The sequence below is a fragment of the Pteropus medius genome, unplaced genomic scaffold (genome assembly GCF_902729225.1).
Source record: "Pteropus medius unplaced genomic scaffold, Ma_sr-lr_union100, whole genome shotgun sequence".
Classification (NCBI taxonomy): domain Eukaryota; kingdom Metazoa; phylum Chordata; class Mammalia; order Chiroptera; family Pteropodidae; genus Pteropus; species Pteropus medius.
In genome coordinates this window covers 119,726-142,330 of record NW_024348530.1, presented here as the reverse complement: position 1 = coordinate 142,330, position 22,605 = coordinate 119,726, and the positions used below count along the sequence as shown (strand labels likewise).

General features: G+C 35.2%; 1 protein-coding gene across 1 annotated transcript in view; it reads left to right on the top strand.

The window, feature by feature from the left end:
- Nucleotides 1–22,605, top strand: part of IL1RAPL2 (interleukin 1 receptor accessory protein like 2) — a 615,492-nt gene that overhangs the window by 553,409 nt on the left and 39,478 nt on the right. Inside the window, exon 6 of the mRNA XM_039879805.1 lies at nucleotides 9,455–9,584. Within this exon, the coding sequence (XP_039735739.1) occupies nucleotides 9,455–9,584 (130 nt within the window). The remainder of the gene's footprint in view (nucleotides 1–9,454; nucleotides 9,585–22,605) is intronic.

Below are 22,605 nucleotides of genomic sequence, written 5' to 3'. Positions count from 1 at the left end.
GCTTAACATGTGGTCTATCTTGGAAAATATTCTGTGTTTGCTTGAAAATAATGTATATTCTCAGAATTTGGGGTGAAATGCTCTAAAAATATCAATTAAATTTATATGATCTAATATAATTTAAGTCTGCTATTTCCTTGTTGATTTTCTTTCTGGAAGATATATCCCTTGAGGTGCTAAAATGACCTACTATGAATGTACTACTGTGATTTTCCATGTTCAGTGCATAAATGTTTACAAGAGTTATATTTTCTTGTTGAATTGATCTCTTTATCATTATGTAATGTCCTTCTTTGTCTCTTATTATAGCCTTTCGTTTAAAGTCTATTTTGTCTGATATAAGTATTGCTACCCCAGCTATTTTTTGTTTCTGTGAAATACTTTTTTCCATTCCTTTCCTTTCAATCTGTGCATATCTTTTGATCTGAAGTATCTCTTGTAGACAGCAGATGTATGAGTCTTGTTTTCTTATACATTCAGCTACCTTTTGTCTTTTGATTGAAACATTTAATTTATTTACATTTAAAGTCATTATTGATAGGTATGTAGTTATTGCCATTTTATTATTTATATTTATGTTTTCTTCTTCTTAAAGAAGTCCATTTAACATTTCTTATAATGCTGTATTACTGGTGATGAATTCCTTTACTTTTCCTTGACTACGAAATTTTAAACCATAGCCTTGCTGTGTAGACTAGTCTTGGTTGTGATTCCTTTATTTTCATCACTTGGAATATTCCTTCTGTCCTGCAAATTTTCTGTTGAGAAATCAGCTGACAGTCTGATGGGAGTGCTCTTGTAAGTAACTAATTGCTTTTCTCTTGTTGCTTTTAAGATTATCTCTTTGTCTTTAACCTTTGACATTTTAATAATAATGTGTCTTGATGTGGGCCTCTTTGGGTTCATCTTGTTTGGGACTCTTTGTGCTTCTTGGACTTGTATGTCTATTTCTTTTGCCAGGTTAGGGAAGTTTTCAGTCTTTATTTTTTCAAATATATTCTCAATCCCTTGTTCTATCTTTTCCTTTTGGTACACCTATGATGTCAATGTTGTTATTCTCAATGTTGTCCCAGAGATCTCTTAAGCTATCTTCATTTTTATTAATTCTTTTATTTAATTTTTGCTCTTCCAGTTGGGTGTTTTCTTCTACCTTGTCTTCTAAATTGCTTATTCGACATTTTACTTCATCTAATCTGCTGTTGATTCTTTCTGGTGATTTCTCCATTTCAGTTATCATGTTCTTCATTTCTGACTAGTTCTTTTTAATGATTTCTATGTCTTTTTTATGCTTGCTATCTTTTTGTTGAAGTTCTCACTAAGTTCTTTAAGCATCCTTATAACCATTGATTTGAACTCTATATCTGGTAGATTGCTTGACTCCATTTCATTTAGTTTATTTTATGGAGTTTTCTCCTGTTGTTTCATTTGTGTCATGTTTCTTTGTCTCTCCATTTTGACTACCTCTCTCTGTTTGTTTCAAAGTATTAGGTAGATCTGCTACATCTCCTAGTCTTGGTATGGTGGTCTTATATATTAGATGTCTTGTGGGGTCCATTGGCGCAGTCTCCCTAATCACCTGAGGCAGATGCTTTAGGAGTGTCCCTTGTGTGGGTTTTCTATGCCCTCCTGTTGTAGTTAAGCCTTGTTTGCTGTTGGCACATCAGTGAGTTGGATTGATCCTCAGGCTGACTGGCTGTGAGGATTATTCATGACCACAGCATATGATCCACTGTGTGGGAGTTGACCCCATAGAGCAGAATTAGCCCCAGTGGGCTCATGTGCCTGTTGAGATCACCTTTTGTTGTGCCATTTGTGGGGCTTATTGGGTGATATTCTGCTATGGTTTGAAACAGACCACAGGGTATGCTCATTCTGGAGACTCTTAGAAGGGTATCCTATGCAGGCCAAGTTCAGCTGCTACCTGTTACTGGTCCAGGGCTATCTGGTAGGAGCTACAAAGCAATCCACAAAAATTACTGCTGGTGCTGGACCTGGAGATGCATGAAAGAGGCCATGCTGCAAATCTAGGTCAGCTGTCACCAGTACTGGGTTTGGGGCAGCTCAGAAACAGTCTCAGGGAACCCCAAAGCCTGCTATAGCCTGCCAGCTGCCTATAAGGCTCAGCCACTGAAAGAGCCTCAGGTGGTATAAGTGGTATGGGAGATGGATGGGGAAGGATCTCAGGATTCACTAGCATGTGCACGTGGTGTTTAAAGGGTTAATGCAGGTTCAAATTTGACACCAGTTCTGAGCCTGGGACCACTCTGCAAAAAGTTCTGAATACACCAAGGACAATTGCCACCTTACTAGAGCTTATGCACCCCTGAAAGTTGTCCAAGATAGACTGTGACACAGGCCAACAGTGGCTGCTTGCAGACTGCCAAATCATTTTCTGGCTTTGGGCAATTCGTGTGGGGCAGGGTTGCAGAGAGTCAACAGCATGAGTTTAATGGTGTTCAATGAGTTAATGCTGATTTGGATTTGGCACTAGTATTGAGCCTGGGGCTGCTCTACAAAAGTCTCAGAGCTCACCAAGGGTAACCGCTGCCCTCCTGGGGTTCGTAGACCCCCAAGAGTTGTTCAAGAACTGACACATGGACTAACGGCTGCCTGCCAACTGCAAAAAGAAGCCTCTGGTTGTTTGCAAGTTGGATGAGGCAGTGTCCCAGGGAGTTACCAGGGTGCAGTGAGCTGAGCTCACCAGGCCAGTGAAAATTCAGATTTGGCCATGTGGGGGGATGGCTCAAGGCAAGAAAGATGGCATTTGTCCACTAGCTAGCATAGATCATTCAGTTATTAGGGTAATGGCTTTAGCTTTGAAAACACAATGATGACATCTCTTAGAACTTGTATAAAACATATTTACATTTGACCTTTAAATAATAATGAGGGTTGCTGACCCCCCACACTGTCAATAATCTGCATATAACTTTTAACTCACCTAAAACTCAATTATTAACAGCCTACTGTTGACCAGAAGCCTTAATGGCATCAGAAAGTGGTATCAAATCATAAAATGGTATCAATTCCCCACACACACACACACACACACACACACACACACACACACAATTTACTGTAGTCTTACAATAAAATGAGCTAGAGAAAATAAAATGTTATTAAAAAATTATTTCATAATGAGAAAATAAATTTACAGTATTTATTGAATAAAATATGCATATAGGTAGACCTGCACAGTTCAAGCTCATGTTGTTCAAGGAATAACTGTAATTTATTTTGTGTATTGTCCTTCACCTCTTCCTCTGTCACATCCCAAATATAAACTTCTTGAGGTCAGGGATTTTTTCTTTTTTACTTTTAACGGCTTTATTGTACTGTAGTTTACATGTCATGTAATTCACCAAGGTAATCCAGGGTGATTTTAAATGGCTTTTCATAAGTTTATACATTTGTAAGTCACCTGAGAGACAAGCCCTTAAAACCTCTGGCTTGGAAAACCAACGGGGCTTATGTCCGTAAGACCCAAAGTGCTGTAGCAAACTGAGAAATGGCTCCTAAAGGGCTCCCATACTAACTAACTTGTTCCAGGCCCAGCTCAAAAGCAGCCATTTTTTTTAAAAAGCCCAGGCTTTATGTAAAATAGATTCATTTGCTAATCTTAAAGTGTCAACTAAAGGGGCAGAGCCCGGCTGAAATGCTCTCTGGGGACAGATGCTGGCAGAAACTATTTTTGCACTCTCCCTCTGTCATGGTACAGTGTGCCAGCATCTCCCAGAGAGGAGATTTTATACCCATCTGATGCCATTATATTTATGTTAGGTGCCCTGATTTTTGCAGCCATTACCCAGGGGATGCCCCTTGATTATATGGCTCTGGATACCAGGGTGACTTTCGTTTCTGGGTCCCATGGAACAGCGACAATTAGAGAGACAGTTATTGTCTGAATACAATCTCCAGGGTACTATACAGATAGCAGACTGAAACACATTCCCAGTCTTTCTGTTAAAGAGACCTATTTGCTTGTCCTAGAGCTTTGCCCTGAGGGGCAGGCTTTAGGTTTGGCAGATTTCTAGAGTCCCACAAAGAAGCTCTCAGGAATCATAGGCACCTAGACACCAGGTTTGTGCTATCTCTACAGCTGGCTGATGTTTTCCAGAGGAATTTATATATGTATCTGGAGCCCCAATCTTTCAACTCTTACCCAGGGGACACTTCCATATAACCTGACTCTGGTGGCAGGTAGGACATGACATATGCTTGCAGTCTCACAGATACATATATACATATAATAGCCTGGGGGTTTGGCTTTCAATCAGCTTGAATCTAGGTGCTGACTGAGATAGTTCCCTTTGAGACAGTAACAGGGCTTGATACTTCTGTAACTACTGGGAAGTATTAAAAACATAATTGGATACTCAGATAATCACAAATATTTGCAAGACAACCAAGAGGTAGAACATTGTTAAAAGATAAGTTTCATCTCCTTCACAAAACTACTCCTTCAAAACTGGGTGAGATAGATGTTTCATCCCATATATAGAAAACAACACAGAGTCAAGCAAAATAAAGAAACAAAATAATATGTTCCAAACAAAAGTACAAGTGAAAACCTCGTTGTGGGATGGGGGGAACCCTTAATGAAATAGAGATAGGTAATATACCTGATAAAGAATTCAAAGTAATAGTCATAAAGATGCTCACCAAACTTGGGAGAAGAATGAGTGAACACAGTGAGAACATCAACAAAAAAGTAGAAAATATAAGAAAGCAGCAAATACAAGTCATAGAGCTGAAGAATATAGAAATTGAACTAAAAAAATACATCATAGTGTTTCAACAGCTGATTAGATGAAGCAGAAGAAAGGATCAGTAAACTTGAATACAGGGTTGTGGAACTCAACCAATCAGAGAAGCAAAAAAGAACAAAATAATGAAAAAGCTGAAAATAGCTCAAGGGACTTATGGCATAACATCAAACGTACTATATTTATATTATAGGGATCACAGAAAGACAAGTGAGGTAGAAAGGAACAGAAAATTTAAAGAAATAATGGTGGAAAACCCCCTAACCTGGGGAAAGAAACAGAAACCCAAATACAGGAAGCCTACAGACTTCCAAATAAGGTAAACCCAAAGTACCACACCAAGACACGTTATAACTAAAATACCAGAAGTTAAAAACAAGAAGATAATCTTAAAAGCAACAAGAGAAAAACAACTTGTTATGCAAAAGAGAACTCTCAGAAGAAAATCAGGAGATATTATAGCAAAAAGTTTGTAGGCCAAAAGGCAGTGGCATGGTATATTGAGTGCTGAAAGAAAATAAATTCTAACCAAGAATATTCTATCAGGTAAAGTTATTTAGAACTGAAGGAGAAAGTTTTCCAGAAAAACAAAAGCTGAAGGAGTTCATCACCATTAAACCAGCCTTACGAGAAATTTTAAAGAGACAACTTTAAGCTAAAAAGAAAGGGTATTAATTAGTAACAAGAAAACATATGAAAGTATAAATCTCACTGATAAAGGTAGATATATAGTAAAGGTAGTGGATTAGTCACTTACAAAGCTAGTATGAAACTTAAGATAAATTTGTAATAATAACTATAACTACAAAAATTAATTATGGAATACACGGCATAAAAAGATGTAAAATGTGACATCACAAACATAAAATGTGGGGGATAATAAAATGTAGAACTTTAGAATTCGTTCAAACATAAGTTGCTCTTGATTTAAAATACAATGTTATAAATATTAAGTTATATGTAAGTCTCATCATAACCACAAAGCAAAAACCTATAGTAAATACACAAAAGAGAAAGAGAAAGGAATCTGAGCATACCACTAAAGAAAATTATCAAACCACGAAGGAAGAGTGCAACAGAAGAACAGAACAGAGAATTACAGAACTAGAAAACAATTTAAAATATGGCAATAAGTGTAAAACTATCAATAATTACTTTAAATGCAAATGTACTAAATTTTCCAATCAAAAGACTGAGTGGCTGAATAAATTTTTAAAAGACTTATTTATATGTTGCCTACAAGAGACTCACTTCAGATGTAAGAAAATACACAGACTGAAAGTACAGGAATTGAAAGAGATTCCATGCAAATGGAAAGCAAAATAAAACTAGGGTAGCTATACTGATAGCAGAGAAACAGACCTTAAAACAAAGACTCTAATGAGAGACAAAAAAGGGCATTAAATAAAGGGGTCGATCTGATAAGAGTATATAAAATTTGTAAATATTTATGCACCCAACATAGGAGTATCAAAAATATAAAGCAAATAGTAACAGACTGAAAAGGAGAAATTGACAACAATACAACAATAGTAGGGGATTTTTTTTAAATTATTAGTTTCAGATATATAGTATATTGGTTAGACATTTATATAGTGTATGAGGTGATTCCCCTGATTACCCTATCCTCTATGTGGCTTTAGACATAGCCATTACTATATTATTGACTATATTCCCTATATTAATGCCACACTCACATCAATAGATTGATCTTCTAGACAGAAAACCAGTAAGGAACATCAGTTTTAAACAACATGTTAGAGAAGATGGACTTAACTAATACATATAGAACTTTCCATCCAAAAGAAGAATGCACTCTTCTCAAGTGCACAGTGAACATTCTCTAGGATAGATGGTATCTAGGCCACAAAACTAATATTAATAAATTTAAGAAGATTAAAATCATAACAGGCATCTTTTCCAACTATAATCACATGACACTATAAATCAATTTTGAGAAGAAAACTGGAGAATTCACACATATGATGAGATTAAACAACATGTTACTGAGCAACAGATGGATCCAACAAAAAAATCAGGAGGAAATTTTAAAAAATACCTTGAGACAAATAAAAATGGAAATACAGCATACCAAAATTTATGATATGAAGCAAAAGTAGTTATAAGAAGGAAGTTCATAGTGATAAACACCTACCTCAAAAAAAAAAAAAGACAAAATAAGAAATTTCTCAAAAAAAGATGTAAATCTAACTTTACACCTCAAGGAACTAGAAATAGAAAAATTAAAGCCCAAAGTGAGTAAAAGGAAGGAAATAACAAGTATCAGAGTGGAAATAAATGAAATAGAGAATAAGGAACAATAGAAAAGATCAATGAAATTAAAAGCTGGTTCTTTGAAAAAATAAAACAGAATTGACAAACTGTTAGACTCACGAATAAGAAAAAGAGAGATCAAATAATTAAAATCAGAAATGAAAGAGGAGACATTACAACTGATACCAAAGGAATACAAAGGATCATAAGAGATGTAGCAGAGATTATCTCTTTCACATATTGATGATGAACATTTAGCTGTTTCCAGTTTGGGGCTATTAAAAATAAAGCTGCTATGAACATTCACATACAAGTTTTTCTATGGACATATGTTTTGTTGACTTCTAGACCTTAAGAAAGTGATAGAGAAAATATTAGTAATGCAAATTGAACCCAAAAGGGAGTCATGTCTAAAGCCTTTACCTGTGAAAAACACACTGAGAAACTCACAAAGTTCTTTTTATTCTGATAGTCTTTAACCTACTCTACTGTCCCATTTAGATACAAATGCGAGATGGTCATCTCTACTAGCAGGATGGATTTTAAGTAACATGTAAATGACTTTGAAAATGTCTACAGGCAAAACAATACAGCAGCAAACATGCAAATTGTAGATAGGAGTTTTTACATGCACATAACTCAGATTTTAGAAATGCCTGGATAGATTCTAGTTCAGGTTATTTGCCCAATCAATACACAGATCCCTCTCACGCCTTTTGGTAGAGTAGGTACCCACTCCTAGGCACACATTGAGGCTCACTATCTGGCACAAGAGCTGATCATTTTGGGACACTCCTCAGAGTATTGTGTATGATGGTTGGACAGTTTTCCTGCTTTGGTTGTTGACAAAAGGCTTCAGGATATTTATTCAGCATTTGTAGAAACTAGGCTGCTGAAATATCTCTCTCTTGCATTTATTTAACAAGAACCTGTCTGATGGGAGAGTAAAAACATTCCCTGGAGAAATTGCAATAATAGTCAGTACTCATGTGCAGTGCCAAGGATAGGGCAGATATTGTCATTTTTAATAGACCACCTTGAGGAGGCCTCTTGTTGCACATTGCTGTAATTGTCTTTCTACGGTAAAATCAAACCAGGCCTGAACACTAACATTCTAGGAATCACTGTTGACATCAAAGGTTTTGACAATAATTAAATAATCCCCAAAGCCCACAACATGTCATTTTTCTGAGATATAAATTTTTACTATAATATGATCAATATTTGACAACAAATCACTTATTATGGTTAAGTTCAGCCTATCACCAGCATCCACACGTCTGTGAGGTTTTCCACTTTGCATTTTTTTTTGAGTTAAGATAATTCTTTTTTTTTTCCACTTTGTATTTTGTAGACCCTAACTTCCATTCAAATCGCTTCTGTGTGAAAATAGTCCTCAAAGAAAGCCACGTGCTGGTTATAGTGAGGAAACAGAATGTAATGATTCTCAGAACATGGAAGTTTTTAATCAATTTAAGAATGGAATTTTTAAAATGTCTGCAGCTCAGAGCAATTATGAGAACACGTCTACCATGTACTCTACAAGGGAAAGTTGTTTTTTTAGTGCTCCAATCAGGACAAAAAATGTGTGTTATACAGAAAATGATATGCTGTATTACAATTTATGAATTGGGGAATTCTTATGTCAGAAATGTCAAGATTGTGCTCTTACTGATTTTTCTTTTACTGATCTACTTTGCAAGAAGAAAATAAAATCAATGCCAGCAAAATAATTGCTTATATGTTTGATAATAAATTACAGTTACGAAGAGTTTTTAGCTGTAATCATGAAGATGAATAATCAAAAAGTGCTTAGGTCTTGCCTACAATTATTTAAGTACTGTGGGGAACACAAATAATATAGAAAATATGGTTAGACTGAGTTTTCATTGCATGTAAATTTTATAGATGTTTTTCTAATTAAAAGATTTGCCTTTCATTTGTATTATCCATTTTTTTTCAGACTAGACGATCATCAGAATAAACAATTTTCCTCTTGCAACCTTAATAATAGTAGATAGTCTAGCATATGTTTTCTCACCAATAAAAAAATTAACTTACACTTTTGATTAATGTTCGCTTCAAAAGCAATTCCAAGTAAGCAGTAATAAATACTCTCAACAAAGAAAAATAAAAGGAGATGCTTTCTATTAATTCTTTTATACTAGTTCCTAGGAGGGAGGCAGTAAAAATAAGCAATTACTTTCTCATTTTTGGTAAATCTTGAATTTTAAAATTTCCCAGGAGCCCTTTTAACATTTAAGTTTTTTCTTATGTACAGTGATAAGATGATTGGAAGATGAGTCGAAAATGGGTCACCTCTGAGTTTTCTTCTGTATTTTAAATGGTTCTTTTCTGTCCCCCAGTGATAACCAGGAGCTATTTACTCATTTCTTTTTCTCTGTAATTCTCAGGAAAGCCTCTGAACATCCCTTGCAAAGCATTCTTTGGATTCAGTGGAGAATCTGGACCAATGATCTACTGGATGAAAGGGGAGAAATTTATTGAAGAATTGGCAGGCCACATTAGAGAAGGTGAAATAAGGTACAGATCTTGAATTGCTTATTTTTATTTGCTGTCTTTGCAGTAAAGCAATGGTACATCCTAGAAGAGCTTCTGCCAGGAATTTTAATTGCAACTCCAAATAATTCCATTTTGTAAAAGCTGATCTGGTGGAGAGAGTGAGGTTGGCTACCTTAAGAAATGAAAATGTGTAATCCTCCAATATAAGTAGGTTTTCTCAGGTTCTAAGTATATGCATGGAATGTAATGACACCCTCAAAGCTGTCCAAGCAAATATCTTTGAGTCCCCAAAGTTTAGGTCACTGTTACACCATCCAGTCATAGCAAAGATTCAAACTTTGTAGGTGACTCTTCAGACCACTGGGCAAATGCTCATGTACTCTCTAGGAACAGACAACATTCCTATGTCATAGGTGTAAAGTTACAGTGGCAGTACTCACCAAAATAACAGTTGACTTTTGTTGAATGCTGTTTATTTTTTCTAATACTCACTGTTCATACTGAAAATGAATGATCTTTCAGGTTAGCATTTCCTTGGACCTCTTTTCATTCTCTCGTTATACAAATACCTCCCTATACAGAGGTATATAGACATCTATTTTATTGGTTTTCTAATCCTATTAAGTATGATGTCATTTGTACAAATAAGAGATAGGTAATTTTTCCTATCTCATTCAGTCTGTGGAGTTGCCCTTTGATATAAAAGATGGTGACATGTAATGTACATTCCTCATCCCAATAAGAATTGGGACTCTTCCTCTTCTATTCTCATTAAGAGTCATGTAGTGGAAATCAATCCAATATTTCAGTGCAACTAATGTCAAAATTATTTATTATGATTAAATGTAATTTATAATAACTACAATGGCAGTTTCTCTTCATGTGTCCACCCAATAACTCTACTCTAGGAGTTCATAACATTGAGAGTTCATGAACCTCTAAAAGCCTATACAAAATATTGACTACGTGAGCATGTTTCTAGAAAAAAAGTTACATGAAATGGTGCCTGACATCTTTAGTCATTAGGGAAATGGAAATCAAAACCCTGTGATAACACTTCATACTCATCAGGATGGCTATCATCAATGAGTCAGATTATAACAAGTGTTGGCAAGGATGTAGAGAAATTGAAACCCTCATACACTACCGGTGGGAGAGCAAAATGGTGCAGCCAGTTTGGATAAAAGTCTGGCAGTTGCTCAAACAGTTAAACATAGAGTTATTAGGAATTCTCCTCCTAGATATATTACACAATTAAATCAAAACATACAACCGCACAAAAACTTGTACACAGATGTTCAAAGAAGCATTATTTAAAATAGATAAAAGATGGAAATAACCTAAATGTCCATCAGCTGAGGAATGGATAAATAAAATGTGGCATATTTATACAATGGAATATTATTCAGCCATAAAAGAATAAATAAAGTACTGATACAAACTACAACATGAATGAACCTTGAAAATATTCTCAGTTAAAGAAGCCAGTAACAAAAGATAACATATTCTGTGATGACATTCATATGAAATGTCCAGAATAGGCAAATCTATAAAAACAGAAAGTATATTAGTGGTTTCTTAGGGCCTTGAAAAATAGGAGGAGACAGCAGTAGATACCTAAAATGGTGTGTGTGTGTGTGTGTATTATTATTATTGTGTGTGTGTGTGTGTGTGTGTGTGTGTGTGTGTTTGGTGTGGTGGATACAATATAGCATAAGAAGCGCTACTTAAAAAGTGCACAATTCAGTGATATTTAGTACATTCACAATGTTGTGCAATCACCACTACTATCTAGTTCCAGGAAATTTTCATCACCCCAGAAGGAAACGCTATACCCATTCAGCAGTCTGGGGCTTCTTTTTGCAGTGATGAAAATGTTACAAAATCAACTGTGGTGATGGTTGCATGTATTTGTGAATATAGTAAAATCAGATAATTTTACATTTTCAATGGATGCATTGTATGGTATGTAAATTATATCTCAATAAAGGTGTTTAAAAAAACTTCTGATTGATTGCTTGGCACAGAACAGATGTTCAAAAAAAATAATCAATATACTCTTTACAAATAGTTCTTAACTATTAATTCCCATTTAAACTTTAAGTTTCTTAATTCATAGCAATTTATCAGCCAATTTTATGTTAGGGTTTATGAAATCAATGCAACTGAATTTCTTTTAAATTATTTTAGAAGATACATGTTTATAATTATTCTCAATATATCTTCTTGTAAAAGACTTTAAGGTTCATTTTCATTTTTCAAAGATAGAAACTGGTACCCAAAAGGCAAGTGGTAGATACAATGGTACATAGCAGCAAAATTTCTACTGCAAAAAAGTTCAGAGCTGTTTCATGATCAAGGATAGTAGCTATATGAGCCTAAGAAAATTATCTCCCTTTTCCTGTAAATGGCTGACAATTTGTCAAAATAAACAGCTTTACTGAGATATAATTGACATACAATAAACAGCACACAATTTAAAGTGTGCAATCTGTAAGGATTGATTGATTTATGTATACACCTATGAAACCATCACCATAATCAAGTTAATGAATATATCAATCACCCACAAGTTTCCTCATGCTTCTTTATAATCTCACCCTCCTGCCCCTTTCACAACACCACTGATATTACTGTCACTATAAATCAATTTGTATTTTATAAAGGTTTATGTAAATGGAATTATGTAAGATATACTCTTTTGTCTGCATTGTTTCAATTAACACAATTATTTTAAGATTAACCTATCTTGTTATATATATATATAGTAGTTCATCCTTTATTACTACTAAGTAGTATTCTATTATATGAATAGAGACAACTTGGTTATTCATTCATTGGATTGATTCCATCCAATCAGAACTGTACAATTTGGACACCTCATTTACATAAAAAGAACCTAATTGGGAACCTGGGCAGAAACTTTCACTATGAAAGACAGCCTCCTCTTTGTCTTGAGGGGACACAATTTAAGTTGCTACCTGGATCTGTGTCTCCTGGGCTGCAGCTCCTTTTTCTCAAATAAGTGCTTATTATTTTTTATTAAAGTCTAAAATTAAATTTAGTTTACACACATAAGTTGCTATGAACATTTATGTATGCATCTTTGTATATGTTTCCTTTTTTCTGTGGTAACAAGGTAGACATGGAGAGGCTGAATTATATAACAGGTATACATTTAACTTTTTTAGTTCTTTTTTTAATACAAATTTTATTGTTTAGAATAATTTCAGATTTACTGAAAAACTGTGAAGACAGTGTCTTCGTTGGCTCGGACTGCTATAACAAAAATTCGATAATCTAAGTGGCTTAAACAACACATATTTATTTCTCATGTTCTAGATATTGGGAAGTCTAAGATCAAAGCACCAGCAGATTCAGTGTCTGATAAGGGCCCACATCTTTGTTCATAGATGGCTGTCTTCTCACTGTGCCCTCACATGTCCTCACATTGCAGAAAAGGCAGAGCTCTTTGGAATCTCTTTTACAAGGGCACTAATTCCATTCATTATGCTCCACTCTCATGACCTAATCACCCAAAGCCCCACTCTCTAATGCCATCACATTAGGAGTTAGAATTTCAACATACGTATTGGAGGAGGGACAAACATTCAGTTCATAGCAGATAGTATAGAGTGTCCTACATACCCCATACCGAACGTTCCATTTTGTTAATATCTAAAGTTGCTATAGTACAATTGTTACAATTAATGAAACAAAATTGATATATTATTACTAACTAAAATCCATACTTTATTCAGATTCCTTTAGTTTTTACCCATCGTCCTTTTTCTTCTCGGAGATTATTTAACTTCCTAAGTATCTGACAAACTGTGTTCCAAAGTGGTATACCATTTAGAAAACAAAAGTTAGGCAGTGCTGCTACTCTGTAGCAGAAATTGATTAACATGTGACAAAACATATGTATGTGAAACAGTTCACTCTAGTTCAAGCTACTATATTAGGAGCCAAATGAGTCAACCAGATAGTAAGTGCTACAAAATGTCATTGTTTATTTGATTTTGTTGCATCTTCTTTCTTTGCCCTACCAATAAAAGAAGATACGTACCTATATTTAATTAAGGAAGATACATACCTATATTTGCAGAGGAGGAAAGTAACCTGAAATTTGCCTTGAAAAATTCACAAAACCCAACTAGTTAATTATAGACACCTTCAGAGAAGTGCAAACTAAGAGGCAAGAATTCCCGGCAAAGATAAAACACACAGTTGGGCATTTTGTAATATTAATTGTGTGTTCTGTGGTAAATTTGGTAGCTCATGTGAGTGAGAGAATTTCTTCAGGCTATGGCCATTTATGCTAACACAGAAGTAATTACTAGATTTTGTCTTCTAGCCTCAAAAGTCAATGTTCTTGAAATTACATGATTTTTACACAGCTTTACAGATTGGAACAAGTCCAGTAGTCTTACTGGAAAAAAATGCTAATCATACCATTAGTTCAACCAAGAGAAGATCTGCAGTCTTTCATAGCCCACACATTTTCTTCAAATAGAACAGTTCTGATGGCAGAATGCTGAAGATGTTATGAGGAGGATTTCTCTCAAAAACATTTCTGGAAACAAAATTTCCTTCTGGATGCATGGCTCTTCCTCGGGGTATTGTATTTGCTTCATATTTTAATTGAATCATAACTCTTGTTTTGTTTACCCATGTCAGAAGTGCACTGCCCAGCAGATCTAAGAAGTAGGGATATAAATAGTTCTCAATCAGTTGGCTTTTGGAGAAGCTGCCACAGAGGCATTAGATCTGGCAGAAGGACTGGCCACACTGCCTAGGTTCTCTGTTTTCTGGGCAGCAGCTTGATCCTAGAAGTATGTGTCACAACTTTTTCACTCTTGATATTGCCCCAGAGGAAGAGTTCTTTGAAAAAAAATCTACATAGAGAAAGAGCTTGAATATTTACCAAAAGCTTGATAAAATGATGTCACTTGGACTACAGCAAGTACAACCTCTGTATTCAGCAGTTCACCTGAAGCTTGGCTGACATATTTGATCAAATCCTGACTAGGGTTTGGGAATACTCATTTGTTTGCTCTCTGCATTGCTTTAACCACCTTGGCTCCTTGCCATCTCCCAACTTGCATTTTATTGCCAAAGCCCTCAGGCTCTACTCTTGGCAAATTCTCCTTTATTTCCTTTTAGGCAGAATTGTAGCTCTCTTAAGTCTCTGATGTTGTTAAGAGACTGAGCCCTAAGGAAATCTGAACCCAAATGTAGTACCTACTCACAGCTGCTAGCCCATCTCATACAATTTCATCACAGTGTTTCCTCTGACCCTAGAAGATGTCATCTGTAGGGATGTTAAGGGAATTTTGTGTGTACAGTAGCCTAAGCTATGATTGTGCAAGTTTGGTTATTTTTATCTATAATTTTAAAGTCATTACAGCAAACTGCTCTTTATAAGGTCTACCTTGTCTATTCAGAGAAGTCAAACAATTATTTGGAAGAGACCCAGCAGAAACCATCATTAGGGGAGAACTTCCTAATTTCTGACCCTCCGTTAAAACTTAATGGCAACATCTTGCAAAATGGGATAAAAGAGTTCATGAAAGTGATAGCCTTTGATTATAAGCATTCTAGAAAAACCAACCCAGTCACACACCTTTACAGAACTTTCTCTTAATTAATCTTACCAGAAGCTTGAGAATTAAAAATACATAATTTGCTAGTGAGTATTCCACAGTGCTGATAAAGAATGCTAGAGAAATTGAACCAGTTCTATTAAACAAGAAATAGTAATCTTTAAGCTTGCCTGCAGGGTTATGAACTTCATCTGATTGTGGAAGGAAACTGCATAAATTTCAATGCAATTGCTTTGCCCCAATGGAGAGTAACTTTCAGATTATAAATCTCACTTTTCAAATCTCCTTATCAATATATAATGTTTTTTTCTTAAACAATATCATAAAACAACTTACCAAGTATTTTATAATTCTTGACCTGAAAAACATATTAAATTTATCTTAAGATTTTTCAGACAAACTTCTTAAAATGCAAATAGTTTTATTTATTTTCAATTCCTGAAAAGCCACAAGTTGAATATGGGCTTTGTTTTTTGTTTTGGCTTCTTAATTCCTGTTTCCATCACTTTGTGCCCTTCTGTTTCCATCCCTTTAACTTGACACCCTCTCCTTGAATGAATGAAATGCTCTTAACAAAGAAGGGAATATGATATAGATATGAAAATTTTTATTTTTGAAATAAGATGAGTCAATCTTAAAGAACCCAAATAACTTTTTAATAACTCCTCAATTAAAAAAAATATTTGAAGCTATGAATATGTAGTTTGTTCCCAAAGCATAGAGGAAACAACTGAAGTTCCAGGTAGCCTGAAGCAAAATGATAGGCTCTGTTTTGGCAACTTCCCACCACACATTTTTTAGTTCTTTAAAGCACCCACCTGCTTTGACCTTCCCCAAATTGAGCGCGCATGTGCACGCGCGCGTGCGCGCGCGCACACACACACACACACACACCCACGCACACACACGTGTCTTCTTTTCCCCACTCTCAAATCCTCCCACTGGAAAAAGAAAAACTGATCAATCATTTTGCCTTTGATTTAAATAAGTTTCAAGCCTTATCATACTTATGTGTGAATGTGGATTTGTAGGTCATAAGAAGGCTTCATTGAAAAGTAAACTTTATAAGCAGAATAGTTTTATCTAGGGACAGTGTTAATTGCCATGTATCTGAAGGACAATTTTTGGAGAAGTGGAACTACTCACAGTTCCACTTCCACATTGGGTCTTAACCTTGACCTACGCATAAACTATTTAAAACCTACCTAACATATATTTGTTATCTCTTTTCATTTATTGAAAAGACTCTAGATGACCAATCTCAAATGTGGTCCCTGATATAAGCTGCTCTAGACTGGAATTTATAGTAAGTAAATAATAATAATTTCTTTTCATGTTTTTATACTACACAGTAGATTGCAAAGATATTTGTGCATCCTAAATTACGTTGAGATTTTCATGATAGCCATCTGAGATAAATAGTATCAGATTATTTTACATATTTAAAAAAAACTGAGGTTTAGAGACAGAGAAAGAGCTGTCCTTGTGCAGTTAGTTCAGAGTTGCAGAAAAGCTAGATTAAATTCATCAAAATACAACTAGCAATGATCATCAATTTCTGAAAATGTTTTATTATACTCCATACATGGGAGGTAAAGAATCAAAATAAGCCTGGGACTGAAAAAATGGAAATTAGTTTGGACTGAGAATAAGTAGCCTTGCCTGGGAGAACAGACAGGTAAAACCAGCTATAAAGTTAGTAGAAAACACTGTTTCTCCCAAGATTATATAGCATTTGTAAAAAGCCATAATGACCCTGCCTCCTTTGAGTGACTACTGCTTTCTTACTAGTGACACTGCATACCTACTTTGCTATTTTCATACATTGCTGAGAATTCTTAATTGCTGAGCCACCCTCTGCTCACAACAGTACCCAACCCATAGTCAATCCTCCTTCCAATCCCGCCTTAAAATTTCCAACCAATTTGGAATTTATCAAGGCTTACTAGACTTTCCTCAGAATTTTTCAGTGGAAAACCAAACAGTGCAAAAGATGCTTTCGTCCTTCAATCAAGGAACAATCCATAGTGTCTCTGGAGTGTCCCATCTTCAATACATTCAGGCAAGAAATCTGATTTTGTCAGACTACAGGTTTGATCCTGGTCTTTGACTATTAGGTTTTAATAGGCATAAGAGAGAAGAGAAGAGAAGAGAAGAGAAGAGAAGAGAATAAAGGATTGTTTAAGAGTTTTTTAAAACATATATCTCCTGTTACTGATATTCTCAATCATCATTCCTAGACAATGATTACTCATACTCAGAATAATGACCCAGAGACTGTGCAAGATACCTAGACATCAAAGGAGGACCCAATTTATTTTAGAACCAATTAAAATGAATGGAAATTGGAATTAGACATTTTATTTTATGTGAGAGGTAACCAAATCTCTTTCCTTTATTTAATGCTGAATTTAATTTTTTCAGCTTTATTGAGCTGTGATTCACAAATAAAAGTTGCATATATTTATGGGAGACAACGTGATGTTTGGTATATATATGTCAAATCATTGTAAAATGATTACCACAATCACGCTAATTAACACGTCCATCACCACATGTAGTTACCATTTTTTGTGTGCGGATGTTGAGAACATTTGAGATTTACTCTCCTAGCAAATTTAAAGTATGAAGTATAATATCATTAACTATAGTTACCATGCTATATATTAGGTCTTCAGAACTTATTCATCTTATAACTGAAAGTTTGTACCCTTTGACCACCATCTCCCTATTTTTTCCACCTTCCAGCTCCTGGTAACCATCATTCTACTCTCTGTTACTATGAGTTTGGCTTTTCTTAGATCCTATATATAAGTGATATCATACAGTATTTTCCATTATCTAACTTATTTCACTTAGCACAATATTCTCCAGGGTCCCCTATGTTGTTGCAAATGACAAGATGTCCTTCTCTTGTAAGGCTGAATTATAAATATTCCATTGTATACATAAACTACATTTTCTTTATCCATTCATCTGGTCATTCATTTAAGTCATTTCTTGGCTATTATGAATAATGCTAAAATGAACATGAGAGTGCAAATATCTATTCAAAATCTTGATTTTATTTCCTTTAGATATATACCCAGAAGTGGGATTGCTGGATAATATGGTCATTTTATTTTTAATTTGTTGAGGAACCTCCACACTGTTTTCCACAGTAGCTGTACCAATTTACATTCCCACCTACAGTGTAGAGTATTTCCTTTTCTCCACATCCTGGCCAACAATTCTTAACTTTTTGTTTGTTTGTTTCTGACAAGCCATTCTAACAGGTGTGAGATGATATCTCATGTGGTTTTTACTTTCATATCCCAGAGGATAGTGCAGTTGAGCACCTTTTCATATAGCTGTTGGCCATTTGTATGTCTTCTTTGAAGAAATGTCTATTCAGACCCCTTACTCATTTTTAAATTGGGTTACTTGTTTAGTTTAGTTTAGTATTCGTTTTGAGTGGTAAGAGTTCTGTATATATTTTGGATATTAACCTTGTATCAAATATATGGTTTGCAAATATTCTCTCCCATTCCGTAGGTTACCTTTTCACTCTATTTTTTAATTGATATATAATTAACATACATTATAATAGTTTCAGATGTATAACATAATGATTAATATTTCTATATATTGTGAAATGGTCATCGCAGTAGGTCTAGTTAACATCCCTCACCAAACATAGCTACAGATTTTTTTCTTGTGTGAGAACTTTTAAGATTTACTCTCTTAGAAGCTTTCAAATATGCAATACAGTATTATTAACTATAGTCACCATACTGTACATTGCATCCCCATCATTTATTGACTCCCTTTACCTATTTTGCCTATCTCTCACCCCCGCCTCTATCAAACACCAATTTATTCTCTGTATCTATGAGTTTGTTTTTTGTTTGCTTGTTTCTTTGTTTAGATTTTACATATAAGTGAGAGCATATGATATTTATCTTTCTCTGTTTGACTTTACAAATTTTTAAGTTTGATGCCATTTTACTTGTCTTTTTTCTTGCTTTTGTTGACTGTGCTTTTGGTATCATACGCAAACTATATATATATAATTGTCCGGACCAATGTCGAGAAGATTTTCTCTGTTTTCTTCTGGGCTAGAATTGAATATTTCCCTTCCCTCAGGTAGGCTAGGTTTGGTAAAACCCAAGTCTTTTAGGCTCTGGTAAAAGAGTTTTCCTTAAGGGCAGGCCTTTGTTAAGTAGAACAGAGTGTGCTGGGATCATTTCATGTTAGTTACTTTTCCTCTTCCCTTGCCAGAAGCATAAGAGAACCTTTCTCTGATATTCACCCCAAGGCACAGGGAGCAAAACCGAGAAAAGTGTGGGGCATCTTTAAGATTAGATCCCATGGAGCTTTTAACTCTCAAGTTAGTCTACACTGGGTCTGCATTGACTCATCGATTGCAATTTAAGTGTTTCTACTGGTACTGGCTACTGCTCCTAGGTTTTTGCTCCAGCACAGTGTGATTTCTCAGTACTTCCTTCTGTATCAAGTTTTGGGAACAGGAGTTTGTTCCCTGTGACCTCAATTGTCTGATGGATCTAAGAAGAGTTGATTTTTCATTTTGTTCAGTTTTTTACTTGTTGTAAGGATGAGCGACAACTTCCAAACCTTTTCTAGTGTTACTCTTAATAATAAATAGGTCTTAACTAAATAAAACTTTTGAAGGTAGTGATTTGTCACCTGAATTTATTATGTTTTTAATTTGCTAGTGTTCACTTTCACATATAACTTGCCTTCAATGTTAATCCTTGGAATTAGGTATTTCTGAAGTCATTTGAAGCATATTCCAGATCCCCTCATTTGTATCCTCCACTCCAAAACCAGCCTCTTTAGTATCTCTCTTTCATACATGCTGTAAAACCTGCTTCTATCTTCCCTCCTAGAAAACTCTCCCTTTTTCATTTTGTTTAGGTAGAGTCTTGTCATATCTTTCCCAGCTAATTTAGCCAAAAATTCTCTCCTTTTTTTGAAATCTCATTGCAATCATGAGGATATCACTCTGCTTTACTTCATTTTGTCTATAATTATTTTCAACTCTGTAGATCCTGTCTCCTTGTTAAGTTTTAATGCTTACTGGGAGCAGGGATCTGGTCTTTTAATGTTTATGTTTCTCTTATACCAAATATCTAGCCCAGAACTAGGCACTTATGAGAGGATTGACAAAGAATCATTGATATATTGTTATATGTCAGTATTTGCTAGGAAATTGTAACTGCCCTTCAGAGCGATGTGTAGACATAAACAACAACTTGCTCTTTAACTCCAAAATTACAAGCCACCTCTAGATTTTCAAAAGCTGATAATTAAGACACCTCATACATATTAATAGACAGATGAAGGATCATTTTTGAAATCCAATCTCCAGATTCTTCTTGTAGTCCATGAAGAGCTGTTTTTGGAAACTGCATTAGAAGTTAAGAGGCAGGGGTTTGGTACAGGATCAGCTTTCTGCTTCATGCCTAGCAGAGGCTGTGGCTGCTCTACATATGAAGCTTTAAATCAGACTTAATATGTGGTACCTAAATCAGCTTCTGCACCATAGGAGGTTCTTCTATAACAGGTTTCCAGGACTTAAAAAATTAAGTGTAGTTGGGATTTACCCATAGCAGGGAAAAATGAGAGTACGATTCAACATAAACTATGAAGACAGTAAATTTCCATTTTTCCCCTTTATTAGATATATACTGGGAGAGGAAAAAGAGAGGAAAATAACTTTATCCAGGAAGAAATATTTAATAGAAACACTACTAGTAAAATGTGGTTAAGAAAATTCTTATACTTGTCTGGTTCAGTGATGACACATAAATATAAAGGGCAGAAGGAAACTTAAGATGTCAGTATCATCTACACTCAGATATATTATTGGGAGGGAACAGAAACAAGGTTAATTTTAAAAGCATATATATTTGGAATATAATCTGGGTTTCAGATTTCATACGAGAGATTCTCAGATTCTAGGAACTCTCTTCCACCAACCCAAGTTTAAGCCCTTCTTTCTCTCAAAGGAGAGCCAGAAGAGATTAACCCAAGCCCATTTTAAGTATCAGTAAATGTAAATGCAAATATTTTTGGAGGAGCCAAACGGTAAACAATCTACCTTTAGATAATGAAATGTTGATATTTAATAACATTCCTTTGCCTGTGCTTAGTGATATTTATATTTTAAATCACTTTAACCCATTTTACCTTCACAAGAAAGTTAAGGTAAATACGGTACGTATTTTTACCAATTTAAAGAAGAGTTAAATTAAGGTGCCACTGAGTTAATGACTTTATAAGGATTCAGCTTGAGCTTGTAAGTGGGAAGTCTGTACTTAGGAAACAGTTTTTTCTGAGCACAGTTGTATTTTCCAACTTTATGCTAAATGCCAGTAAATCAGAGGGTTCTTCTCTGTATTCATAACTAGGTGTCAAAAAAATGAGAATTACTTCCATGCCCCACTTTTACATTTTGCGAATACGTCTATTTAAGAACCTCATCCAATAACTTAAAGGTAGGATTGCCATTATTGATTAAAACTCGTTATTGCTCTCTTTTTAGTCAAAAGCAGGACAAAACAGAAAAGTCAGTAGGGTACGCACTTTCACTTAGGCAGATGGTTATCGTTGAGTGTATAATTCACCAAAGAAATGGGACCCACACTCCTCAGGAAGTATTTCTGGAAACTCAACTCCTCTGAAGAACACCTGTTCCTGGTTATTCAAGGCCTTTGAAACTTCACTTGAGAAAGCAAAAAGCAAGACTATGAGAAAATGTAACATAGGGCAGGGTTTATCCTATGACAGAGGGAAGGAGAAAAGCAAACGTGGAGCAGTGTCTGAAGAAAGGAGGACCATGGTGGGGGGCTAGCACCACTGAGAAGATAGGGCACAGGGAACACACCTGCATTGGACAAAAGGCAGGAGAAAAGTAGAGAAGAGGGTTCTCACTGATATTTGGGCCACTAACACCCTCAATTTGCTTATCATAAAGCAACTATTTTCAAGGCTCCTTTCTTTACCCTTTCAAAACCTGCTGTCAAATCTCTAACCTCTAACACAAATCCAACATTCCTACAGATTTTTTTCTTCAAAAACCCAATTAATTTTTATTTGATTTTAGTGCAGAAATTCAAATTGTTTTCATAAGCTAGGCTTAAAATGTGGAGCCCAATGTTGCTTCTTTTTTCACACAAATTATCTTGGCTTCATTTATCAAAGCCTAGTGGCATGATAACATTTCTTTTTGCTGAGTGAATTTCTCAATTCTTTCCTTTCACATCGGATCTTCACATCAAGAGCCATCTTTTGTTTTTCTTGCTGAAGGTTCTGCACATAACCCAGTCAGGACTTTCCATACCCATTGGAGACCAGTGCAAGCTTTGCAAGGATCTGCAATCTTTGCATGGCTGTTCTCTCCCCAAATCAGACCAGTTCAGCCAAGAATACTG